We start from the raw sequence: 20594 nt of genomic DNA on the forward strand, positions 1-20594 counted from the left end.
CATGTCGTGGCTGATATGATGTTGATGATGATTATTACTCACATTTCCATTACCAACTAAACTTAAACTCAAACTCAAATCTTTTATTGATTTGAGCTATTAAGCTATTAGCATACACTTTGCAAAAATGCCGTGTTCGTGGTTAAGAGTAAAATATATACCAATGTCCAGCCTGTTAACTATCTTCAGATACAAAAATTATACGTTAAAACCACTCTAGATTAAGACAAACAATTTTTACCTTTATAATAATGTAAATAAAGTTTCGATCACAATTTTACGACAAAAAAACTGCAATAATAATGTAGTTACTAGACCCTTAGTATACAGCACTGGCCAACATAAGATTAGCTATTCAAATCAAACGCATTCGTCCCCATCAATAGATAGGGTACGAACAGACAGACAAAATGTAAACCAATTATAAGCGTTGATAATCTGTGCAGTTGCTTTAGCATAGAGGGCGCTGAGTGCGTGTTTTTGATAGACCCCATTGTATTGGTACAGGGTGGTTTTATCTGATCAGTTTGTGATGGGCCAAGAGTGAAATGTTTTGATATGTGTAGGTAATTGGTGATATGTGTTGGGTAATGGATTTTAGGATAACAAGACTCTACATACAAACAGGACAGTACAATTTTCAATTTAAGTGACAGTACATGAAATTGTGCAACTTTTTTTTTAATTTGTATTAAAAGTAACACACTATTGGGCACTTTTGATATATGTAGCTATAATAATAACCAATTATTATTGAAGTCTGCACATTATACAAAAATCTAGCTATATAAAGCTATTTTGTCTGAACTATGACAGAATACAGGACAAATATTTACATGACACCATATGATTTAAGACTTACCTTACGTTACATTCCTTGATATCAATTTTTATACCTACCGTTGCAATTGACGTCACATTAATTTAAAACATTTCACCAACGCACTGTATTAAGTTCCCTCTTCATTTAGATCACTATAATACCTTCGATACAACACGTTTAATCCCATCCCATTGTTGGCCCTCCCCCATTGAATGCATGGGGTAGGGTCCCATACAAAGTTAACCGACACAAAATTAATATACACCGCCCAAATATACTTAACGCAATAATTTCTTCGTAAGGGTGGTAGTAGCAATAAGGTTCAAATTCCAACTAGAAATTATTAATATTATTTTTATATGCGTCTTTATTAGCCCATTGTTAGACCATTAGATACACTCAAAACGTCCCATTCGTCATCCCAAACTGTATTAGGGGTCGCAAAGAAAACAATAAAATAATGGTTAATGCAATATTTATTAATAAATTTTCACTGTAATCTCCTCAACCTATATGCACTTATACCAAGTAATAATTTATTATACACTTACTTTCAAAACTAAATTACATTACATACATAACGCCTATCAACGTCCATATTGCATTTTTAATGAAAATATATATTATAAATGTACATATTTATCAAGTAGTTACATAATTAAATGATAATTTGTGCTGCTAATCCAGCACCATTAAGAAAAAAATGACAGAAATATTTGACTTCAGTATACATAGTAAGTAAGTATTACATCTTGTATACAGTTTTGTACAATAAGGAATATCAGTGCTGTAAATTTAAAAGGAGTTCGTTCAAATAACCCACAATGTTGATGGTAAAATAATTATATAAATCTTAATAATATTTTAATCACAGCGATATTTTTATTTATCTTAATTTTACCAATAAATAATAAATTAATTCGTTTCAAGGTGTGCTAATGAACTTGAGTTGACACATTACGTACAACATCTATTTAGTAACAATATTATACAAGAGTCATCACAATAGTACAAACATGATTAGTTTGTATGACAATTTGTTCGTGAAGGCAGGGGTGTGAAACAAACGCCGTAACGAAGCTCATTGCCACGTTTTTTTTCTCTATAGCATTAACATTTCGCACCCCTATTGCATACATCAAAGAAATAGAAAGGGTTGTGCACGCAAAGGGCGCATAACACTCGATTATTACAAACGTTGGCACAAACAATTTACATTTATTTCCCGCCGAGGACTTCTCGGCTGCCATTAAAGAAACTTTCTCTACTCGACAATAGATGGCGCTGTTCTATATTTACAATTGCACGCTATTGTTACTAGCTTACTATTTTATTTATTGACCGTACGCAATGAAACATGCCTAAATATCTGTATTTACTATACATGTATGTATTATGTTTAAGCAAACTATAAATTAAATTATAAGTACAATATCATGAATGTTCGGAAGTGCGCAGCACACATCATCGTGTACGGTCGTTTGCTTACGACTAATTTTGAACATCATCAGTTGCCTCTTAATATTAAAGTGTAGTCCGAAAACTATTGTACATACATACAAACATAAAATAAATTAACTTGCACCATTTAGAACTGAAATCTCACTAAAATTCAAATAACTGGATTGTGAAACGAACGGGGTATATTAAACAGTCTTGTGTACACTTACGACACTGAATTGTTTTGTTCTTGTAAATCTGCCGCCAAAACATTGGCATCGTGTCCGGCCGTCATGTTGATGGCGGCGTTCATAGACAAATGCGCGTCGGCGTAGTTGTGCGCGATCTCGCCGCTAGATGGGGACTCTGGTATGTTGGTCGGGTTCTCAGGCATCGACAGTAGCCGATGCGGGAACCCGAATAGCTGAGATCACTGAAGCCGTCCCCAATAGTTCGATGCGAGGTCCGGCCCTTGCGATGGGATTTGCACAGGCACGCTCACGCCTGCTGATATTACTCCTATAGAAAACAAAGAAAAAGTTCATTATTACTATTTGGTCAGCGATTATGTTTTTTGGTTTAAAAAAATATTCAAGTCTTGGATAAAACCCACTGACGGAGGTGTTAAGCGTACTATGTTCTATATTAAGTAGGACTATTCACAAAAAAGTATCTCTTAACCGACAGAATTTGATTGATAAGTAGAATTTAAAATTGAATTTAGTGTATTTGCAATAACTTTAGACAACCTCAATTACAACAAACACATCGAACAATAATATCAACCTACCAACACGATAATCAATCGAAAATTCCTATTCCACGAGACAATTTGCAACCAATCAAGCTGTCGGTATCGACGGCACATGTTAACACAATCAAACGTGAAGCCTATTAACGTCATGTATCAGTATCGATGGGGCCATATGTCTAATAGGATTCCGATTGCATTCCGTTTATTACACACAATCGCGTTATCTGTGCACGGTAGGTCTGGCTCGATTATGTGACGTCGCGCCCGTCATAAAGCTAACCGTATCCGTCTGATGTTGCCTCATACCCGGCTATACACATAGCTGCCTAACAGAGCGAATGTTTGGGAACAGATTTCGGATTATGTTCTCGAGTGTACCGTCTAACATAAGGCTCCGTGTGATAACTTGAGTCTCTAGTTTAGTTATACCGATTTGTGTATTGAAACGATTCGGTGTTCAATGAACTTAAGCTTTGGAAGTGTGTAAAACTTCAAATTCAGTGTAACTTTACTAAACAAAGTGATTTATTTCATCCCTTTACTCTGTGTGAGCGCCCCTTGTACATTATTATCGCACATAAAACACATACACCTATTACATGACGAATATGCTGCACGTCTAGATTTATGGAGCCCTTATTGCGATGAGCGGCCCGCGCGTGTGGCCGCCCGATAACAGTTTTCCGTTCCGCCGGCGTTGGTAAAGGGGTACCACCGTTTACATTCATTACACGTTATTATCGCCTCTAAACAGCTCCTGTGAGACTCGTTTAGTCAATGGCCTGTGTCTCTCTGCCATCATATTTATGATGCCTACAAACTTACTAACGTTTTATTGACGCTTTCTATGTTAATAATTTCGCACAAATGTTTGGGACTAGAAATAAACTGAACATATTAATCACATATTTTCATTCTACACTGAAAATAACATGATCATTCCTAAAAAAAGAATATACTGACAAAAAAGTAATCTCGGACTCTGACTGAAATGAAAAATACCTCATACCCGTTGAATTCGTAAAAGAACCGGAGCCAAAAAGCGAAAAGTAGAACAAATCCGCATTATTTAATACCGCACGAAGCTGGAAATGCACCCGTCGAAAGAGCGCAAAAGAGTAAATGAAACGAGAGCGTGCATTTTGAATTGTGAAAAACTCTTTTGTTCGCGGTTGGTGCTGGAAACTCGGCAGACGAACAATGCCGCGAAACGCCCCAAACAACAATAATTCATACCGCTTTCCGCCACCTACGGCTAAAAATGTCCGCCGCGTGATATATAATATCAAATGGAAAAGTTACTGCTTTTTAAAACAATAGCATTGCCAGCCCCTTTCGGCTTAGTCTTTTTCTGAATAATAAATTTACACTCTTGCTATTTAGACACGTTTTGTTTAAGGTGCGTATGTATGTACGTTTATAAATTCTAAAGCTGCGAATTGTCTATGTATCTTATATATTTTTACTCCTGCTATCTATGAACAAAATCAATTTAAAAGCTATTTGTAAGGAACAGACAACAGCAAATCCAATCGGAGCATGAATACCTATTTTTCCTTTTTCTTTTTTTTTGTTTCCCCCATCATGTCGCGGTCTTGTGGGCCAGACGCCCCTTGCTCTTGACTCAGCAATTTTTTTACATTTTATTACGAAGTTGGTAAATATTTTCCAAAGCTTCTCGTGCCGATTGCGTGGATTTTGTAGCATTTTTCGTATTTTGTTGCTGACAGGAATTACAAGTTATCGTGTCGGAAGACGTTTATTGTTTATGTACAGAGTTAACGCTTATCATGATTAAGTAGGTTTATAGAATATAGCGTCCTATAACATATCTTAGTTGAATGTACCAATGAAGAATGAACCTAAAGAAAGATGATAGAATCATAAATTATCTCCGTTTGCCCCAAAAGGAGACAAGCGTGACCATTGGTAAACGGTAACTTATTTATTAAAAAGTATCTCATAACTCACCAGTGCCCGCAGTGCCCTGTGGCTGCGAATACGCAGCGTGTTGTTGATGAGCTGCAGGTGCTCTGGAGTAGCCTCCGCTGCCCAGCACGTCGCCAAACATGTAGGGGTACCCGCCATCCCGTTGTTGCAGGCACGACGAAGTCAGCCCGCCCGACATCGCGCTGTCGGAACCAAGCGCACTGTCAATGTCGTACACAGTGAAAAATATTGAAGGCAAATAAATAAAAAGGAAAGAAAACTGAACACAATAAGCGTGGATTCGTTCCTACTGTAGTAATAGATTTATAGTTGATCCAAGAACTGTTGCATTTTCAAATAACTAATGTGTTTTAGTGATGATTAAATGCGAAGAAACAACAAAATAGGAATGATAAACCAATCAAACAAACACAAAATTAAAAGAAGCATGAAAGCAAAAAAGATTCCCCGTGAATAAAACTAAGACACTCATTCCGCTAAGTTCATTAGTTCGGGACGAAAGGTAAAACTCGTAGTTGAGTATTAAAAATCAATCGATGTGGAAAGTCGGTAGCGTTCGTAGCGTCTCGGTGCATTGGCGGGAAACGTAAGAAGGCGCGACCTTTGCCGCTCGATTTCGCGCGCAATTTAATTAGTGTCGCCGCTCGATGATAGATGGCGATACCTACCGTAAGTTTTAAAACCTTTTAACGTTTTTATCTAATGATTTTTATTTAAGATGTTTACTTTGCAGGTTTCCTCTTTCCTCCTTTTCTAGTGTACGTTTTACAAAGTTTTATTGTACTTTGTAAGTTTATTTAGTCAGACATCACCGACATTTTTAAGTACGAAGGAAAATTTCAGGAATGTTCTTTATAAAAGCTAGATTTTGATAAAATACAAAGTCCCAAATCAACCGTAGTATTCTATTTCTATGCCATCTTCATGTTCTGGCCTCTATCTATAGTGGGGTAACAAAATTTTCTGTTGTTCTTTTCCTTGGACTTACCTATAAGATTCTCCCATGGTGGCAATGGGTTGCGGTATGGGACTGTACATGGAGTTGAAGCCTCCGTTGAGTGGCAGCCGTGGTGTTGGTGGCGCAGGTGGTGATGCAGCGGGGGCATCACGTCTTTGACTCCGGAGCTTCTCCTCGCGACGCCACTTCGCTCGCCGGTTTGAAAACCATACCTGTTAAAGAGAAGTACAATTAGAAATAGATACTTGAGTCGATATTATTGGATTCATGGTGATAATTTTGATAGGAGTTCCAAAAGTCAGTATAATATTCCTAAGTAAGGAATGTATTTTCTAATCTCATTCGCTCAATCAGATTTAACCAAAGCCAACATTCTATTTCAGAGAAAGTTAAAAAACAAATCAATCAACCAACACTACCTACACAACTGAAATAAAACTTCAAAACAAAAATTCAAATGTAACTGAACATCTAAACAATTAAAACAAACGGAGCGTGGACACTATATTGTGACATTGAACTGCGTGAAACGGAACGTGGCCCCGGAAGTAGCCCTCACGTGCGCGCCACTTCCGCCGGCAGCCATGGCGACGACAATATGGCGCCCGAAGCCTTCCCGCGCTTTGTGAAGGCGGGCAGACTTGCCACCATTGTGCATAGTGTAACACCTATGTAATTGTTCAGCACATAACTACGCTGGTCGTACGGTTTGTTGCTACAAATACGAGTAGGTAGAAAGGTGGTAATACTACCCTACATTTTTGTCACATTGTTACCATATTTTTTAAAAGAATCCCTCCAGAAAATGGTGATACTACCCTACATAGATCACATCGTTGCCATATTAAAAAAAAAATACCTCCAGATAATTTATCATTTCTTTTTAGACGCTATATTATATGTATTATCGAAATATATTTGCAAGACGCAACTAGGTGCCATTAAATCAATAAATACAATATTTCTTATTCCTAAACCAAGTAAATATTAGTATCTATGTAAGTAAGAACGTTATTTGGTAGAAAAAAAAGTCGGTACAAGTTTGTGGAGGCAATATGTCATAATATTATTGCTCCGGTCTCCGACAGGATCGCCAGAATGTTGCCGACTATATTTTATTGGGGCTTGCGAACCGAGGGTCCGAAAAAGCATAGTGTACATAGTACACAAGATTTACAACAGAATTGGGTATGGTTATTACTTCTGTATTTATTTATTAAACATTCCAATATTTATTGTAGGTACAATTAAGTTCCATACACATAAATCTTAAATAATAAAAGAAATGTTTGTTATAAGTTCAAAATTAAGTGATTCGAGTTTTATGCGATTTTCACTAATGTAGTGAACAGAATGATTTTTGAGGTAAATTAATCTATGATAAGATTTTAATACGCCTAGCAAAGCTGCAGGCGAAAATCTACTTAGCTCCTAAATAACAATTTTCATCATAAAACATAATAATTAAAAAATAAAACTTTAATCAACTCGGTTTTAATTAACTGCGCTAAAATATTTTACCAAATTAACCGTCGGCACATTCGTCGTTCATGCATAGTTACAGTTTTACTCAGCACATAATGAGTGTAATCGCCACGCAAATTATATAATGATGATATTATTAATGCAACGTAGAATTCATTTTTACAAAGCCTCATTGTAGATAATTAATTTTCATGTTCAAACCCAACTGGATTATTAAAAAGCTAAAATTAAATGGTACTGTAAATATTTCATTTTAATATATTTGTATTTAGCTGTAACACGTAATTATAAGGTGTTAAAAGTCTTGCAAGAGATATTAAGGTAAGGTTACAAAATTTACACCAATCCAATAAACTGAGCTCGTACGCATGTGTGTCCCATGCCTTACGTCACGCTAAAATATAGAGATGCGCCTCATTTTTTCCCGCCATCTATAGATACCCCGCCATGACAGCGATGACAGGCCTTTTTCCCGCCTCTCAGCTATTTCCCGTGGCCTTTTACAAATTGTTCTCCTACCCTCATAGTTGGGATGAAAATAAAGTTACCGAGGGTTCCTTACCAAATGGGATTTCCCATAATTTGGTTACACAACCAACGAGTTGCGGACCGTAATTGTTTTTGCTTGTGAATTGCGCTCTTATTAATACAGTATGATGTATTTTAATTTATTAGTTCTCGTGTTGTTACTGTTTTAATGATGGAGCTTGTTGTTTTAGTATTTTTAGTAAAGTTTGTTAATTAGTAGTTGTTGTCATGTATTGTGGGAGCTAGGGTTATTACAGGATTTGTTATTGAAATGTCATGATTATGTGTTGTTTTCATTTGTCACTGAAATTGTTATCCCATGCTACATAATGTGATTTTGAAGTGCTAATTAATTAGCTTAACAAATGTTATCACAACACGATCTGACAGTAGTTTGACACGATATAGTTCGGGAGCTAGCTACATGATTTATTAAAGTTTTCATTTTGTACAAAAATAGGGCTAATATTTCCATTGTAACCTGCTAAAGAGTTTTAAAACAAAACATTACAAAAATTCAGAAAACAATATAAATCAGAACACATTTCTAACACCACATAATCTCCACACTTACTCAAGAATGCTACTAAGTATTCATATTGCCACCTTATTGCTTAGAAGATAGAATTGAATTTGGCTTGTTTTAATAGTAAAAATGTTTGTGTGCGGCAATGGGTGCCAATTTTTCAAAACACCGCCCCCCCTCCCGCGGCCGGAAACGCACCCCCGCTTCCTGTAGGCCCGGGATCGATACCTCACCCGGCAGCCTATTGTAACAGTGGCCACGTGGACAATATTCCGGATAATTCTCATCATATTTTAATATTGTCTAACATTTCATTTTAAACATAATTGAATGCTGATTTTTGTTTGGTAAGTGAAATAAAAGACTACCATCACACTAATATTATAAATGTGAAAGTCTGCCTGTTTGTTTGGATGTTTATCCGTCAAATACGCTGAAACTACTGAACGGATTTTGATGAAATGGTATACAAACAGGGTATGAGCTGACTAGAGTGATAGGATAGTTTTTATCTCACGGGTACGTGAGCGAAGCTGCTGGCGGAAGCTAGTTTGTATAGTATTGGTTCTGATTTACATCTCTATTTTCATAGCTGTTTTATTCCACATATCAGAAAAGATTCGTGTACGATTCATTTCTAAGAAACAAAGAACCTATCTTCTGTAGCCTGAACAAAACTTTGTATTATTTTCTATTCAATTATCTCTATCTATCTTTTGTCTCTCTCTTCTATCTCTTTAAGAGTTATCATAGACACTATGAACTGTTAGACACAGCCTTGAACTCCGCAACACGTGGTCCCACGGAATTCCAAATTATGTTCACGCTACTCCTTGGAAACCTAGCTCCTGGACTACACAAGGGAAATTAGACTTTATGCCGCTGTGTTAAAGTTCAATGAAGCTTTATGAGCACTGATAGCCCACAGGCTGTGTTTTGCGTTTGATATTGGCCCCATTTTGTATTTATTTTGATGTTTGTGTGACATGAAACCGTTTCCCTATAGCTGTGCTTAAATACGAAGCCCAGTTTCAATATGTATTACAGATTTCTTTATAGAAGATTAGCAACGAGCCCTTTAGTAGCATAATTGACAAAAAATAGTTATTCCGTCATAAATATGTATGCCAAAAGTAATATCTAATTTTTCGTAGCTAATTTTCTTCCTTTTTTAAATGTAACGGAAACATAAGCTTAAAAATATTAACAAATACGCAATGTCACGCCTTTCATTCCCGAAGGGGTAGGCCGAAGTGCACATTACGGCACGTAATACCGCTATACAATGTATACTCATTTGTGTCATAAGTCCCATTTAATAGAGGGTGAATCTATTGCAATATACTAGGTACAATACCAGACTCCGTGCTACTACTGAGACATTGTTCGAAAAACCGAAAAAAGCCCAGTTTTTCTTTTAACTATTAACAAATAAGTAATGATAATAGGTTCTTTATTCGTATACAGCTCAGCAAAGTACTTGTTGACCATGTTATATGTATGACAGCAGCTCGGAATGTTAACTAAGGCCGAGACGAGAGGTTAATGTAACAGCTTAGCCCGGCTCCGAACTCCCGCTGAAAACAATGTCGGTCTGCCGCCATCTTGTTTTTTTTTTCTTTTTTCGCACAGAGAACAAGAAAACTCCGGCGTTGGAACTTTCCCACTTTTCATGTTTCACTCAAGTTTTAGTTTTTGTGTCTGCTTTTGAATTTATATTCTTTTTTTTTGTGGTAGTTACTTTTTATTTACGAAGATTTTTTTTTCTATTGCTTTTTAGAGTTTGAAAGTTAGATCCTTAAAAATGTATTCGTATGCTTTTTATTTTAGGATGTGAGTATGATTTTATTAAAAACTGTTCTTTTTACTAGTGGCTATTCATTTTGGACGTAAAGCTTCGTCTGTGTAGGTATACACAGACATTGACATGTACATTAGGAACATATAATGTATGAACCTTAATATTGGGTAGGTAACTAACTATCTACATATATTATACTTATAACACCAATCTACTATGCGCTATCTCCCCACTTTTAAAAACAAATTTTATTTATTGAAAGCAAAAACTAATTTTAATTAAAACAAATGAAATGTTAACAAAATCCGCTTCAATGAAAAAAAGCACTCAATTTTTAATTAGATATTCTACGAGTATCTAAAAAGGTTGCAAACTTAAAAGGTTTGCAGTCAAAATCACATTAGACCATTATAAAACTTGCGCCAACTTTGTACACTTTGATAAACGACTTTTTAAACTGTTGGCAACACTAAGTGCGTCGCGTTAAGTGGAATAGAACGTTATTTACCCTACATTGTTCCTAGGGGTGATATTTTAATATCTATTGAACATTTTATCAACCCCTTTTTCAAACTTATTTCTAGTATACGAAAGCCTCTTAATAACTTTCCACGTTTAAAACGAGAAAAGGAGCAAAACGATAATTAATTCACATCTTTTTCCACCTCAATTGGTTAACCGAAATAATAATATTTACCTTACCTCGGAAATGGAATACATTACCAAAATATCACATACCTACCTACCTACCCATACGAACATTAAACTATAGTAATATTACTCTTATTATTAATTACTCCAAATTAATGATAAGCAAACAGCACGGGTGAGAACAAACATGGTCCGTTGAAAAATCCAAACAATAAAAACATTGTTGAATACATTACCGCCGTAGTTTTCCCAAAATATTTACTTTTGCTATGTAATAAGTACATATTCTCGCTATAATATTACCCACCCTTGTTTTTTTAGTATGTTTACTGAAGACGCATCTACATACAGGGTAGCTACACAAACAGACAGTGTAAACAGGCCCTTATGAACGCATCCCTAATAAAGCCCTTGTCCGATTTTAGCGAGATTTTATTCAAATCCGTTTTGAACATTTAGATCAAATTATTTTATTGGTTTTTTGTATTATGGCTCAAATGTTATACAACGTAACTTTCCCTTCTTTATCGACATTCCTGTTTTTGGTGTTAATATCTCTAATGTCTTGTTTGCATTTCGCTAGTATTTTAATCCAGTAGCGAGTTCTTAGCTTCTCTCTTGTTTCTAGCTACTCGACTAAAATGCTAGCGTAGTGCGAACAAGGCATAAGGAGCTAACTATTCATTAGATCCATCACTTCCGAATTTTACGCCCAATAAATTACAGCTCCTTTCTTAAAATAAGATACAGAACCACCGCGTTATTCAACTACATAACGAAAGGTTAGTGAATAATTCAAAGTTACTGGTTAACGATGACATATCGATACAGCCACCTTACCGCGGTGTAAACTGGATTTTATTTTACCTGGATACGTGCCTCAGGCAATCCAATCTTTTCAGCCAGTCTTTCCCGCGCGAACACATCCGGGTAGTGCGTCCGTTCGAATTCTGTTGGAAAAATAAAACTTGTTAGAAGAATGCAGATGGAAAATGTAGGAGAATTTCCTTAAATATAAGATAGTATCAACTCAATGATGATTAAAAGTTTAATGATGGAAAAGAAGATAATGATCATGAAAATAATCTTAAAGAAAGATAAACACTTGTATCACCAACATACTAAATTAGAAGTTTAAAATCTAACAAAGCAAAAAACATCAAAGTTAACAAAGAACTAAAGCACCAACAACAAATACCTCTCAATCACTAAGGCAATAAACCAATACGATATGAAACAAACAAACAAACAAACAGGGAATAAGTAAGATTAACACAGGGCGACATCAATAATTGGGCCCACTGCCACCGTCCGAGAGCAGATCAAACATCGGGGGACCATATTTATTTACTTACTAATAACCGTGTTATTGCAAACAATAAATAAGATGAAAAGGACATTGGGAAATAGGTTTATGAAGACTCCTGGGACTTATTGACTGGTGAAGGGATGTTTGCTGACATTCTGACGATGAATTGGAGTACATTTTTGACTGGAGATAAAGAGAAAATGTTTGGAGATGCATAACAAGAGGTTGAAATTGTAAATAGAGTAGAAAGAGAAATTAAAAAGAGTCATATGGGTATGTGAATAGTCAAGCTGGTGAAAGGAGTGATGGATGCTTTTTAAGAAGAAAATTAATTGACATGTTTAGATGAAACTTTGCTGAAGCAAGATCATGAATTGAATTTACGCTAGGATAAGTATGAATACCTAATTTTTATTTACGATGAGTTTACTATGACACTACTTTTGAAGGAAATAGCTAGAGGTGAAAATGTATTTCAGTTCCTCCCATGAGTAAAATCTTGTCTTACCTTTCTCAAGGCTATCTATCTGATCATTGGTGAAGGAGGTTCGGTTTCTCTGCAGTTTCCTCTTCAGTCGTAACCTCATCTGCGAGTCCTCGTCTCCTGATGATGCGTGCTCGCTGTTGCCATCCGACCCAGCCTCCGATTGTAATGGATCTGCTGGAGAAAATATTCAGGTTAATACATTTGAAGAAAATAAGTGCTTGAAGAAAGTATCCAGTGATTTAGTGAGAGTTTTTTTTTTCTAATAAGTTCTATCGACTTTTACGTCATCAGGGATCAGAATCGCCTCAGAGGTCCTAAAGTAAGAGTCACCAACAAAACGTTGAACATACAAAGAGAAGTTGCTCTTCATCATAAACTATCAACAAAGCACTCGAACAAAACGTCGCACTCGACGACTATCAAGCAAATGCGTCAGCAGTATTGCACAAAATTACCCCTCAGAGAAATTACATAAAAACCAGTCATCATGACCCTTCATTACCGACAATTTGCTCGACAACAGGGACCAATACACCCTGGTTGTTTACTACCCTCAAAGTAAGGGTGATAGCGAAATTAAACGTTACTCGTAATGTTGTCGACATGCCTCCAGCTAATTGATTAATTTGCTTTATGGTCGGAGCACTTGAGTCTGGGGTTCGATTCTCGGATCGGTAATGTGCGCACGGCTTACTGATTCCGTTCAATAGACGTACTGTTACGCAATCTGTCACATTTTCTGATGATACACCGATGTTGTGCGGGCGTGTAGCCAATATAAGTAATGGAAGTTAGCAGTGACTGAAAAAATACGCCCACGATAAAAGGAATAATCATTTCGTATGTCCACAGAACTTTATGGATGTAATAATTCGTTATACTAATCATAATAATGATCTAGTGAAATAAAAAAAATAAGTAAACATGAGAGATCGGGATTGGAGAGCACACCTAACATTTACTATAGAATTTATTTTATCCAAACTAAATTCAACCAGGCACAAAGGTACTACAAAAAACGACAAAATTGTAACACACTCGGTGTAAACGTTACACTTGAAACATGATTGATGCGCGACATTCGCTCAGCGAAACGTGGCGAGCTTTCCAATCGGTTGACAATTTTGATTGATCGCGCGTCGCCGTCGCCAGTGTGCGCGCGCCCTTAGGACAACGACACCTCTAATGAGCTTGTGTTTACAAACGGACAATTTGTTTTATTTTGACGCTTATTGTAATCGATAGGTTAATCGAAATTCATCACGTTATCGAACAAATCTTGCTTGATAAAACGTTAAAAGAAAACTACAAAGTTACAAACTTTTTAATTAACCTCAAAATCACTTCTAAATGGATTGTAATCATTCCTTTGTTATCTACGAATATTATTTCCATCCTAACAATCAGCATTTTCATTATTTATTACCGATTCCCGGGGAACATAAAGCGAGGGTAGGTATTCATTAAAAAAATCAATTCCGTAGACGGCGGTACTTAACCACAATTCCACCAATAACGACCTACAAAATGATCGAAGAAAAAACTTCCTCTATCGGGGAGGAAGGCCTTCCAAGGGCGGGATGAAACACGAAAAATACATAAGAGAAAATAATAGTAGTAAGAAAATAAGAAAAGGAACGAAATAAAGAGTGGGGGCGGTGGAAAAAATTGGAGAAAATAAGCACAAAGGGGAGTGAAGAAAGTCGGCAGTCGGGGAGATAAAGCGGAATTGGAGTTATCGGGGTGAAACACGGTCGTAGGTGGGGGGCCGATTGCCGGCGCGCGATTATGTGAGATCGATACTGTCACTCAACCACGCCGGCCACACCATGAGCTCGCAGAGGTTGTTGCGGATTCATAAAAGTATGTATTTAAATAATAAACTAATTGAAGTCACTATCTTCCATTTAACGGTGTAAAAGATTCTGGTAATTGGTCGTAATCTGACCATTTGCTCAGCTATTAACAAGATCACTGCGAGTATATGCAAGATTGTAAAAAAATGCTAACGCAAAACTGTGACGGCTCTCAAATGCTATAGTATAATGGTTACCATCACAAAAGATTAAACGAAAAATCTTTATCTTCAAACAAATTTTCTTTCGCACAAAATATAATAAACCGCTTTCGCTTCTATCTTGGGACCTATCCTCAAGAACAAGCTGTCTGCGGCTGGACAAGGCGCGATCCGCCTAATTCGCCACGCTTCCGCGAATAAATGTTCTCTTGGATACATTTCTTTATACTTTGCCACGTGAAAATATACATAATGACTTGTTACAAGTCTCCTCAGTAACATAAGAGGTTTGAGATCTCGCTATCTACCATCTTTTAATTTACTCAAGCACCAATCGACCTAAAAATTTCTCTTTTTTTTTCCAAAGCCCTAAATAATAAGACATTAATCTAAATATACCGCTACATTAATTCCAAATACTTAAACATCCACGCCCAAATGGGGACGTATCATAACCAATTAAGTTTGACCCCTTTATGAGGACAAGTGTGGCGCTCACCTAATACGTTATAGTAGCGTCTAGGGAGAGCTGGGGTCAACATAGATTTGCTTCTTTTGTTCTGAAGCAGTCACTAAATGTCCTCGATGTGACCATCTGGATTACTTAGCGTGGGGCTGATAAGGTCCAGTTTTTATTATTGTTGCTACAAATGAGAACAATTGGGGTAATTTTCATTAGGGATATAAGAATAGATAAAGTTTAGTGCTCCGTTTGTATTTCTTTTGTTCAGATATATTATCTTATTTACGACTGTGCGTAGGTAGTTCGTTTAATTATACTTCTTTTGCTTCGACCAAAATTAATACGTTCTCAAGTTTGGACGTAAACAAAAACCGCTATTGTTAACCTAAAACACTGCACAGTGCTCAAAATCAAATCGACCCAGTACAAAATACCCTTCAAATTACCAAAACGATCAATTACAATTTATCGCTTATTATTAAACGAGCGATTCACGATATAAAACGTATAATTGCGATGTAATACAATCTCTAACACGTGTTGCCGAGTACCGAGCACACTTTACATGTTAAAGTCAATTAAACAACTGTACTTGATGCGAAACCACTTTGGGAACGAATAAAAAAGGCATTGTTTTATTCTAACTGCTTGAAGAGCGCTCCACTTGAAACGAATCGTTCGGTATTGATAGTTTTTGTTTTAGTTACTTGTTGGTGACACCTGGAACTTTTTTCTTTTAAATTATATTTATTTCTAGAGAAAATGATATCGGAAAATACATTTTCACTACGCTTCATAGCTCATATTAACATTTCAGCATAAAGTAACTATCTGCCGTACTCCTACATTTAATGATTACTTAAACTATTTCTTAGTAACGATTTTGTTCCGAAAATTGCTAATGACTGGATTAAGTAACCATTAAATGACTCTGAATACGGGCGTGTGTAAATGGAGCTTAAGCAGGGAATTCTTTGTAAAATTTTGTTTAGTTCTATTCTTTGAAGTAGCTTTGCTAGTATAAGTTAGAGGATCTTCTTCTTCAATTGAGATACATACGATTTTTGTACACAACAATTTGGAATACGATGAAAACAAATTGAATGGAGTAAAACTGCGTGTATAACAAGTATAAACACGAATGATTTGCCAGCGGCCGCGCCGCGTCACTGGTTCGCCACTAGCAAATATTTGTTCCCGGCTCATACCTAACTGGATCCGTTGTGTACGTTTTAGAAATTGTTCAAATTTTATCGAAACTGATATTTTCTGAACCGTTTTTTGGTTACAGAAAACTTGGGATATTGTGAGAGAGAAGGCTAATCGTTTCGACCGTTTGTTGAACAGCGTTTTATTCTCCGATTCGTGAATGTAAATTTGCGTTTTATATCTTATCGTACATTTTAGTGTTTACTTTCTAAAATTGGACCATGACTGTCTATGTTGTGTCATAGAGTAAAGGACATTAGGCCACTAATTCTTAAGCACAGACAATTCATTAGAAGAGTGGAAGGTCAAATAATGATCGATTAAGTTAGTTAAATCAGTAGATTGCTTTTTAATAAAACTTTTTCTCAGTATCAATGACTATTATACGCCATTGTTTGCAATTACAATAACCGTATCACGCATTAATCTAATCACTATTGTAACGTTACTCCTAAATCAATGGTCGAACCAAGATCGTCAAGTATATTAGCGATTGATTAACGCCAACCATTGTGGCCAGCGTGTTTGTCGCCGCACCACTGTGCTAATTCTATTGTGTACACGTATATCAGAGAGCGACACACAAACAATTTGTCCAATTATTTGTGCCATGTTCCACTGGGCAAATATTGGACAATTTTATGTGGTTCGTTGGATTAGATACACAATACAACATACACATAATTTGATGTTTGTTTTGTTACTGGTTTTAGAATTTAATTGGTGGTTTCATGTTTTTGTTTGTGAATTATTGAATTTCGATAACTAGGTTTTTAAAAAAAGCTTTTGTTAAAAAAGATTTTAACACATTGAACGCCGTGGTGGTCACCGGTGACCGACGTTAGCGGAGGATTTGCCTTCAACTGTTTTCTATTGGCCGTCAAAGACTTAAAGTTGATGACAGTCTAAAATAAATAGAGTAACTTTTTACGCAGCAGAAAGAAAATAGGTGAACACGGAAATACGTTAGTTTGTCCGACTATTTCTCCCAAATCAACGGGAAAAAGTGTACAGCAGAACGCAATAGCTACAAAATTGGAAAAAAACGCGTAACACATCAAAACACGTTGCATACACACACATAGATATGTAGTCACACAACGATACAACGAGCGTCAATCACACTCACGAGAGAGCTTTTTGTGCGAAAATACATCGGGCGTTTTATATTTTTTTCCATTTTGTATACTTCCGAAACATTGGGCGAAGCTACTCAACCGTGAGCAAAACAGTGCGTCGAATATTAAAAATGTGTTGCGGCCCCATATGAAACAGTCGGCATGTGTTGCGGATCATAACTGCCAACGATTCAATCCTATCATCTAAGTACCTTAGTACATTAATGATACGTAGGCTAGGCTATTCATCTCAATAGGAAAATCTAATTAACATTAGCAGGTACCTGAGAACAAAACTCTCAGAAAATACTACATTAAAATAATACAAGGAAAGTATTATCATAACCTTTGGACCATGAAATCTTCAAACTAAAATAATAATTATATTTTCATGAAACGGTAAAAGGAATCGTAATTTTGGTGAAAACATATTTGTGCCGTGGTTGACGGGCCGTGGGCAATAAAAACTGCCCCTTCGTATATTTGTTCGGGCGCTATTGGTCCGGTCCGTACTTTACATATGCCGTTAAAATATATTCGGGCATATATCTAGTTACTATGTACCTATCTACCAAAGGTTTATATTGCAGCCTTTTTCGGGTCCCGATTTTCTCTATGAACGTATGTAGGTAAATATGAATGCGAAAAGCGATATTAAAATTCAGGTCTCTTTTTTGTGTGTCGTATTATTTATAGAGTAGGTGAGGTATCAATATTGGTTTTAAACTGATGATGGAGAAATCATCGTTTCATTTTGTTATTTGTCAAATGATTTCAGTACTGTAACCCTTAGCGCCTGTTTCATCACCTTCGTATAAGTATGCGATAAACTTATGTGACAAATAGTTCATATAAATTACGTTCTTAATTCAATTTATCTGGTATATACTTAGCGGCTAACCAGGCATTGTGAAACAGTACTCTTAGTATTAAGTTTTTTTTTTCAGGTATTTCGGTAGACTAACTTTAAAACTCATAAGAATATAATTGTTGTCAATTTCACTGCTTTAAACAGTTAAATTAGTAGCATTTGAAGGCAGTTTACATGATAATGCTGCATTTTTCCTATACGTATAGGTACCTAGTACTTTCAGCTCAGCAAGCCACCTTTCGAAATCGAATTTATAAAACTGAATGCCGTGCCGGAGTTAATTAAGCCGGAGCCCTCCCTCCACAAATATACACAACACAGTAATATTTGAAGTGTAAAAAGCATTCGCCATTTTATAGTGTTGCCGGCTATGTCTGGCCTTTGTCCGTTATTTTATTACTGTCATTTAATTTTGTTTGATTCTATAATTAATTACTTGTGTAGTTTACTAGAGACGTAGAGACTACATCTATTAAAAAAAAAACTTTTCGTAAAAAAGACAAAATTCGATCGTAGGTAAAAAGTTACAAACAAGAAAAATAAAAAAAAAGAAAATCGTATACTTAGAATACCTACAATTGAATATAATTCAATCATTATCTTCAGAAAAAACTTGAAACTAAATTAAAAGTTTGCGTATTTTTGAGACACCACTGGGGTCTTAAGACAAGGAAGAAAAGAGAAAAAAGTGTTCAGTGTCACATACTCGAAGTAGCTCTGTTGTCGGCAGTTCGATGTTGGCATTCAGATCACGTACATTGGGGCTAAACAACGCGCACATGTGAAAAGTACGTACCATGAAAACTTTGAGGTACTAAGCAGAGAAATGACAGAAGGTTCAGATAATGTAAAGTAGATAGAAAGAGAGGTGTTAGATTTTCTTCTAAAGCAAACTTATGGTTTATGGTATCCAAATTCTAAAAATGTCTGTGTTGAGAATTATGATTGCAGTGATATTTTTTTCTTATGTGTCATTTTACTACACAAGCAGCTTAAGATACGGTTACGTGATACAAAAACAAGTATTCTTTCGATAACTTACAGCAATAAAATATGGCAATAATTCTTTGTTCTGACTTAAAAACACTTCAAAATTTTCCTTTCTATTGTCTACTCAAGCTACTAAAATCAATGTTCTTAAACAATTACTTAGCAAACAAATTCTCGGAACCAGTAAATGATAAATGATAATTATTTGTTCAAATAGGTTACAAGGATAACACTAAAAAAATAACTAGACGAAGCTGAGAAGAAATACCGAAATAAACTCAGAAGTCATAGTCTCTTAAGTTCAGACAATCAAATAAAGAATAATGCGAGAGAACCGTGCAAATTGATTGACTAGTTAGTTCCAAGTAAACCTTCTTACTTCTCCGCTTTACGTCCGGGATCAGAAGAACGGCATCACTTTGAAGGAGCGTGGAGTCAAGGGGTTAATCCGCACAGCTGACCTGTGATCTTGAGGTCATTTTTGAAAGGAGATCTCTCACTCGACTGACTTTATTAGCATCCGTCCCACGAGATGACTGAACACAGTTTGTGGGTAGTTCTAGTTTTATACGAGAATTAGGGAGGAATGAGTAAGCTGGCTGAAAGTTTATGAGCCTTTGCGAATTTGTTTATGTCCTTTGAGCTGCTTTTTGCTTGATAAAGTTTTTAGATTACAATAATTTTTGCTCCAACTTAAGTTATGAACAAAACTTCGAGTTATAGATGTGATATTGAAAATCACACCTAAAATATAATCCAGAGTAACCTATAATCACACAAAATCCGAAGCCCAGCTTACCATCAGCAAGGAAATTTGAACCTTGCAGACCACAAACGAGATTACACTAATACATTCACACTTACGTAGGTACCTACACATAGAAAGTACATAAGTACAAATAAAATACAAAAGAGGCATATAATCTGGTGGGCCACAACCCAAGCCGAGGTGTTTGGGAAGGAACAGAGTAACAACCCACACCCGCCCCCCACCCTAAGAAAAGGGGGTTGTAGGGCTGCCCCACACAATACAAAAACTGGAAAAAGTATTGTTTCGCCTTGTAAATATGGTTTGTTTTTAATAACACTGTTGAGTGTAGCCTTTGTGAAATCGTACGTATTCATTTGTTTCTTCTTCTTCTTCATTCATTTCAGTTGTGTGTGGGGTTCTGTTCTTATGTATTTTGTGTGTAAATACGATTTAATATGATTGT

General features: G+C 36.1%; 1 protein-coding gene across 11 annotated transcripts in view; it reads right to left on the minus strand.

The window, feature by feature from the left end:
• Positions 1–1281: 1281 nt before the first annotated feature.
• The window catches only part of LOC118271176 (paired box protein Pax-6), a 57976-nt gene continuing 38663 nt past the window's right edge, over positions 1282–20594 (minus strand). For 3 of the 11 annotated variants that reach the window (XM_035587131.2, XM_035587138.2, XM_035587133.2), the window contains 5 exons: positions 12734–12886; positions 11784–11866; positions 5956–6137; positions 4989–5167; positions 1282–2782 (listed from right to left, as the gene is read on the minus strand). In XM_035587131.2, the coding sequence (XP_035443024.1) occupies positions 2694–2782; positions 4989–5167; positions 5956–6137; positions 11784–11866; positions 12734–12886 (686 nt within the window). In that variant the 3' untranslated portion in view covers positions 1282–2693. The remainder of the gene's footprint in view (positions 2783–4988; positions 5168–5955; positions 6138–11783; positions 11867–12733; positions 12887–20594) is intronic. The other 8 variants (XM_035587132.2, XM_035587135.2, XM_035587134.2 and 5 more) reach the window with 4 other exon arrangements.

This window comes from Spodoptera frugiperda, chromosome 9, assembly GCF_023101765.2.
Source record: "Spodoptera frugiperda isolate SF20-4 chromosome 9, AGI-APGP_CSIRO_Sfru_2.0, whole genome shotgun sequence".
NCBI classification, from domain to species: Eukaryota; Metazoa; Arthropoda; class Insecta; order Lepidoptera; family Noctuidae; genus Spodoptera; species Spodoptera frugiperda.